The sequence below is a fragment of the Elaeis guineensis genome, chromosome 15 (genome assembly GCF_000442705.2).
Source record: "Elaeis guineensis isolate ETL-2024a chromosome 15, EG11, whole genome shotgun sequence".
In the NCBI taxonomy this organism is placed as follows: Eukaryota; Viridiplantae; Streptophyta; class Magnoliopsida; order Arecales; family Arecaceae; genus Elaeis; species Elaeis guineensis.
The window spans coordinates 66,518,343-66,525,144 of record NC_026007.2 but is presented as its reverse complement, the minus strand read 5'-3'; the positions used below and the strand labels follow the sequence as shown (position 1 = coordinate 66,525,144).

The following is a 6,802-nucleotide window of genomic DNA, read 5'->3' as shown; positions in this document are numbered from 1 at the left end:
TCCAACAACCGTGGTGATTGAGAGTACACTGCGAAGTAGGACAACATCGCATAATTCTCTGAGAAGAGTCTGGATCTTCTCAGCGGGTTTGAGTCAGTTCCAGTTCACCCACCTAGCCACCCCACCGTCTGCTGGTGAATTCCAGGAGATGGATCGGTACCAAACTGGACAAACTAGCACAAACTTTTAGCCTTCTAGGTTGACATTATCAGTCCTTTCTTTGTAATATTATATCCACGTACGACAAAGGAGGAAAAGGTAACGGCGACGTCACTCCTACCATAACCACGTGAACCGATATCATTATACCACCCCACAGCCAGTATTCCCCTCCTCCCTTCTTTACTGAGCTAAATATTAAAAAAAGGGTTCTTTTATTTAAGATAAAAAGAGATCAAGCTTTATCTCTCTCCCCTCTCTCGACCTTGCTCTCCTTTTCTCTCTCCTCCTCTGCAACCCGGAAATAGCTTTTGTACAGTACTACAGCGACCACGGTACTCATCCCAACGGCTACATACGTTTCCAATTTTACAAAAATTCCAACCCGCCCCCTTTCTCGGTCCACTATTATTCTCCTCCTGCTGCTTCTCCTCCACCACCACCTCCGCCATTTAGGTCCAGTGCTCGGAATAGTAGTACCAATTGAGAATGGCCGCCTGGTCGTCGGATAAGAAGCTACTACATGGCTCCTCGCTGCTAAGAAATCCATGGTCTTCCGTCTTTAAGAGCTGGTGTTGGAAGAAGATTCCTCCTTTTTGTTGCCTCGCGTCGGAATTCAGTAAGGATGGGGGCGAACATGGGAAGGATGTGGAGTTTTCGAATCCGATGGCTGCCGAGAACGTCTCGAAGGCAGTCGACGACGACATCCTGCGCCCATGCGGGCTGTTCTCATCGTTGAGGACAGCGCTCGAGTCGCTGTCCGACGACCCGTCTTTGTACACCGGAGCCGGTGGTTCCTCCGAGACCTTGTTCTGGGATTCCAACGCCACTGACTCCTGTTTGACCGAGGAGAAGCTCGCGCTCTCCTCCTCTGCCAACTTCTCTTTCAGCATCTTTATCTGCGATCCATGATCAATCACACCGTATAAATAATTAATTCAATTAAAATTCCAATCTTTGTCTGTTCAATTATCTTCAAATTTACATTTTTTTTTTTTTTCAAGTCACTGACCTCGTTGAGAAGTGCCTCTTTGTCTCGATAGAGAGCGTCGAAGTCGACGCGGAGAGCTTCATAGCTGCCCTTCAGGGCGGCGTAGTCGCGCTCCAGCTGCTTGGTCTTCCACCGGGCGCGGCGGTTCTGGAACCAGATAGCCACTTGTCGTGGCTGGAGACCGAGATCGTGGGCCAGCCTCACCTTTCTATCGGGCTCCAATTTGTTCTCCACCTCAAAATTCTTCTCCAACGCTCTAACTTGATCCACGCTCAGGCGGCGCTTCTTCTCTCCGCCGCCGCCGCCGCCGCTGCCGGAGGAGCACATCTCCTCGTCACCGCACTCCTCCTCGCCTAACCCGTCTATCATGGGCTGGAATCCTCTCTCATACATCCCCTTCCCTTCATCTAAATCATTTCAAAACATACATATATATAAATATATAATGTAAATATTGAAGTTTAAATTGCTTCATTTAACTTGAACTGGAACAAAAGATGGAAGCAAGGATTCGTAATGTACCAGTCGGGCAGAAGGGGATCAGATAGTCTGAGCTGCTGACCCGCTTCATGGGTGCTGGTATGGTTGGTTTTCAACCCAATACCAACAATAGATTTGTGATCAAGATGTGTTAGAGGTTGTTCGATGGAACAGAAGTGGTGCAAATATCAAAGCCTTCACACACTTTTTCTCTCTCTTCTGGAGATGTGTTGCTGTTTGTTCTCAGAGGAGGTGGGGAAGAGAAGTTCTACACAGTACCTGGGGAACCAGCTGTGTAGGGGTGAGAGAGACTACAAGAGATGGAGGTGGAGGAAGGTCTAGCTCTTCCACGATCCCTCTTTCTTGTCCTTCCCCATCTCCTCTCCTTCAGAGCCCATCAGCTTTGATATGTCCCTCTATGTGAACCTCCAAACATTCTCATAGCCCAAGAAGAACGCTGTGAGAGAGAGGGAGGGAGCTAGGCAGCGGAACTCGGAGCGCGGAGGTGCGGGACTCCCAGAGTATAAATAAAAATCTCACGGGTTGGGGTTAGGTGGGGATTGGGTAACGAGGAGATCCGGGTCAAAAGGAAATGAAATGAGAAACGAAATGAAATTCGGCGCATATGCGGCTTATTTTGTTTGTTTTATTATTTATTTTTTCAAGTTATAAATAAATTTATAAGCTTCTATATGATTATATTGTTTGGTTTGGAAAAAAGAGGATACTTTGGTGAATGCTATAAGTCGCAAACTCCATGCCTTTGGAAGACCCTCGTTTTGCCTTCTTCAAGCTTCGAGGCTGCTGCTTATATGGTCAATACCTTTATACCCTTGCTATGCATTTAGATTATATTTGAAATAAATGAATTTAAAGAAAGCTGTGCTTTAGTCCTCCCCCCCTCCCCCCACCAAAAAAAAAGAAAAAGAAAAGAAAACTGTGCTTTAGCCTTTTGGATCTAATAATTACAAAGAGATTAACTTTATCATCCATAGGGCATGTCGATTACTTTTTCTAACATATAACTTGGATTTATCCTGGTTGTTACACTTCTGCACTTAGTAATTAGAAATTCTAGACTCGATTGTTAATGGTTTTAGGTGAAGGGTGGGATAAGAGATGACCAGGGTTATGGGGAAAGAAATGAAATTCCGTGCATATGCAGCTAACTTTATTGTATGTATTTTTTTTTTTTTTTTTTGAGTTGTTCATAAATCTATAAGATTGTATAAATTATTATATGAGTATATTATTTATTATATGGTTTAGAAAAAAAGAAGATACTATTGATAGAAAAAACAAAGAGTCATAATCTCTGTGCTTATGTAACATCCTCAATTTGCCTCCCTACATTTAAGAAGTAGCTCAAATGGCTTTTGTATATACCTAGGCAATATCTATTCTTGCTGGTAGTTTTATTTTCAACTTGTGTTCTTACATTTAACTTATATTGAAAGTAAATGAATTTAAAAGAAAACTATGCTCTCTAGCCTTTTCAATCTTATCACAAAGACATTAACTTTGCAGAGTATAACATTTTGTTTCTCTAACATAAAATTACTTAACAGTCACACTTCAGTAACATGTCAAAAGGACTTCATATAAAGGTTGATTACAACAGCTTCTTGAACTATAAATTCTTGAGTTCCAAAGGTGACCCATGACTCATAATTTTTCTCTGTGATCAAAATTATGGCTGCATTGTAATTTTAGTTATCTAATTTATGGCCCCATTTTGTCCTTTTCACTACTTGTTTTAATTGAAGAAAGTCCTAATAAACTTTAATGTTTAGTTACGACATTAAAAAAATATCATTTTGAGAATTTTTTTCGAAAAAAATTGTGAGGTTTTCAAGTCTTTTCTAGAGAATTTTCAGTTCCATACCTTCTTGAACTAGTTAGTCCATAAATAAATATTTTTGTTTTCAAGATATATCAAAATCTTCAAGACACATCAAGTAAAACAGAGGTGAAAAACGTATGGTAAAATTATGTTTTTCCAGAGTTCAGGTTGGACTATTGATATACCAAATTATTGAGCTCCTCTACACATTATGTAATAGGTGCATGAAAAAATTAATCATCACAAGATACTAAATACTGCTCCAAGCTGATAAGGTTTCTCATTTAAACTAACTCATATTTAAATGAACTATTAATCTATTGGTTTCTTACAACAAGTTAGCTAGCATTAGATGCACATACCAAATGTTGCCCCTTGTGGGTAAACCTTAGCAACAAAATAGAAGTTTGCTTAACAAAACAAGAACAGTGGAAGGACACTATTTGTTGCATCTCAACCAACAGCATTCAAGGTAGCAACTTGGTTGGACCACTTTACGAAAAATCAACGACATTGAAAGAATCGACATGTCTCAGTATTGGGTCAGATCCTCCTAATTAAAGCAAGCAGTAAGTATGATATAAATGTAATAATTAATGTAAACTATTTCCTATATGGTGTATACAAGCAGAGAGTACTATGATTTGCTCTAAAGAACATTGTCAGCACTGCAAGTTAGAAAAAATTTAATGCAAAGTTATCAACAAACAAAACTTTATGTTAAATAGCCTTGATCAGCAAAGAGTAATATAAAAGTCCAAAGGCGAGCTAGCAAATGAATTGTAAGTTAGAGAGCGATGAGCTCCTTATAATATATTAATTATAAAACTTAAAATCATAATGCATAATTCTTTCTCAAAATTTAAAATAAAAAATAATTTATATGATTTTTGCAAGCAACATTAAACTTTATCTGAAATCTATATATTAATGTAAAATACAACATCCAATTGATATTAAAAATCGAGTAATTTGCACATGCCGTGTTTGTTAGGGCAAATCATGAAGGCCTTCCTAGCTAAGGCAATTATTAAAGCATCTCTTCATAAAAACCTTTATCACTACATATACTGGATGAAGCAAAAGATTTATCTATATAAATAAATAAATAAATAAATAAATAAGAAGTGTAAGATAAATATTTGAATCCTATTTAATTTTCAAACAAGAATTTTTGTGCAGAAATAACAAGTCAATACCTTTAAAGTCAACCATGGCCTCCCAGCACACCAAGAAACTTAGTTGTTTGATTTCCATTTTATATTCAGCTTTTACACAATTATATAGAATTCTAGATTTGCCCCCCATACAAATTAGGCTAGTGTTTTGCATACAACTGTATCTATTGATATTTATATATGTAATTACATGTAAGTATATAAATAAACAAAGACTAAGAAGCACATGTACATAGTGGCCATCAAGATCAAGAATTGAGAATAAAGTTTTCATTTAACAAAATTAAATTAAAATTGAAACAAATATAAATGTGGACCTCGATGACACTAATATCACACTTACTTTGCTCGTTCAAGTTGAGAGAAAAGATGTAATATTGGATATAAGTTTGTAAGATGGAAGATGAAGAGAAGAATTGATGGTGTTATACCTTGGAATCGACTTAGCCAACATGGGTCATTCGATCAATGGAGCCTAATATGAACTAGCCATGGAACTCTCACTTTGGCCAATCAGTTTTTGTCATGTGGCCACTCTGAGAATATATGGAAATATCCAGATTTTTTTCTACTCGATGACAGTTGGCTCATTATAGCGGAAATGCTACTCTAATCGTGAAACCCATATATCACTATATCTCCCGGATGTATGAGCAATTATCCTCAACAAACTCCCTAACACATTCTAAGATCTTGATTGCAATAAGCTCTGATCCTCATCTATATAAAATACGTTCCAAGAGCTTTCTCCAAATAAGTCTCAAGGGCAGCGAACTCTCTCGAGATCAAACTGAGTCTAAGTCCCCATCAGTGTATAGTAAAATAGAAACTCCTCCCTCTCTCCCTCTTGCTTGTGAACTTTCTGACATACAAACTTAAGATCTCCTTCGCTCTCTCTCTCTTCTTCTACTCAGAATCTCTTTTATTATTTTGAAATAGTTTGACTTAAGTATTAGAAAGTCTCCGAAAAACTTCAATAAATGGATTTCTTCTGCTTGTGATGTTTCAGAGCCAATCATGATATTAGATAAAGATCTGACCATCGTCAACCGCATCGAGATCTCTGGCTAGCTATTCAGATCTCTTGATCATCCTTTTTTATCTCTCTAGCTCATCGGTCTAAATCAAATCAATCCTCAACAGCAATAGATGGTATTAATTTTTGTATAGAAATCTATCTAAAGAGTTGAATTAGATCATCTAATCATGTTACAACCATCGTTGATGTTATTGCTATAATTAAGATTCTCTCAAAATTTGTAATGAGTTTTTGAGAAAAAGGAGAGAATTGATGGCATCAATTTTTGCATAAAATTTTTCTACGAAGTTGAATGAGAGTGTTCCCCCAAAATCATATTATAATCATCACTTTTGTTATTGCTAATAACTAAGATGCCCTTAAACTCCTGGTTTATGAGTTCCATTATAAACACACTTCCTTTTTTAACAATTAAGAAAAAAATTGTGTAATAATTTTCTGATTCATGACATATAAAGCAAGATATGTATATCAGCAGAAGATAGATTTGGATTATCAATTCCTATTGCATGTTAATTAGTCACATGCACCTCCATGCATGAACATTGGTTCTAATTATTAAACTAAAAAGACTAAAGCAGCTGGCAACTCCAACCAAAAACATTTATTTAAATAGCAGGCAATATTTGAACCTAATCGCAATGAAAATTTTTTCTTAGTTTATCACCAAAGTAATCAATGATTGATGGATGTAAAATAGTTCAAATCAGCATAATCAAGTAAAACTTTTGCATAAACATGTCAGTACGAAAACTTGTTTTCCGAATTTTATAAAAGTACAATGACTGGTTTTAAGATAATTACGCTGTTGCTTATATAGTGAACTTTATTAACCTTGTATTAATTAGTATGGTGGGTGGCGAGCTTAATTTCACTTGGAGGTGACCCTACCCTCACAATTTGGGATCCAGAAGTGGGCGCTTCTTTGCCACCGTATGGTCCGAGTGTCTGGAAGAAAAGTACGGAGAGGAGGACAGTGGCTGAGCCGTTCTTTTCCCTTACCACAAAAATAAAAATTAAAAAAAAAAAAAAAAAGGCCAAGAAGATTCGAATAGTGCCGGTTTTTTTATTATATTATAAAATAATAGGATCGACGCGTTGGGATGGTGAAA

The 6,802-nt window shown here is 37.3% G+C and overlaps 1 protein-coding gene across 1 annotated transcript; it reads right to left on the bottom strand.

Moving 5' to 3' along the window:
• Positions 1-357: 357 nt before the first annotated feature.
• On the bottom strand, positions 358-2,109 carry LOC105058455 (homeobox-leucine zipper protein ATHB-16). The gene is made up of 3 exons (XM_010941399.4): positions 1,673-2,109; positions 1,172-1,557; positions 358-1,058 (listed from the first exon to the last, which is right to left on the bottom strand). Exons 1-3 carry the CDS (start codon positions 1,719-1,721, stop codon positions 612-614), a joined length of 882 nt encoding a protein of 293 aa, XP_010939701.1. The 5' UTR covers positions 1,722-2,109; the 3' UTR covers positions 358-611.
• Positions 2,110-6,802: the final 4,693 nt, after the last annotated feature.

Excerpts from the sequence above, each read along its gene's own strand:
- LOC105058455 (XM_010941399.4), bottom strand. The coding sequence starts at position 1,721 with ATGAAGCGGGTCAGCAGCTCAGACTATCTGATCCCCTTCTGCCCGACT. Across the intron at positions 1,558-1,672 it reads GATCCCCTTCTGCCCGACTG|ATGAAGGGAAGGGGATGTAT; the intron begins GTACATTACGAA and ends GAAATGATTTAG. Across the intron at positions 1,059-1,171 it reads AAGAGGCACTTCTCAACGAG|ATAAAGATGCTGAAAGAGAA; the intron begins GTCAGTGACTTG and ends CATGGATCGCAG.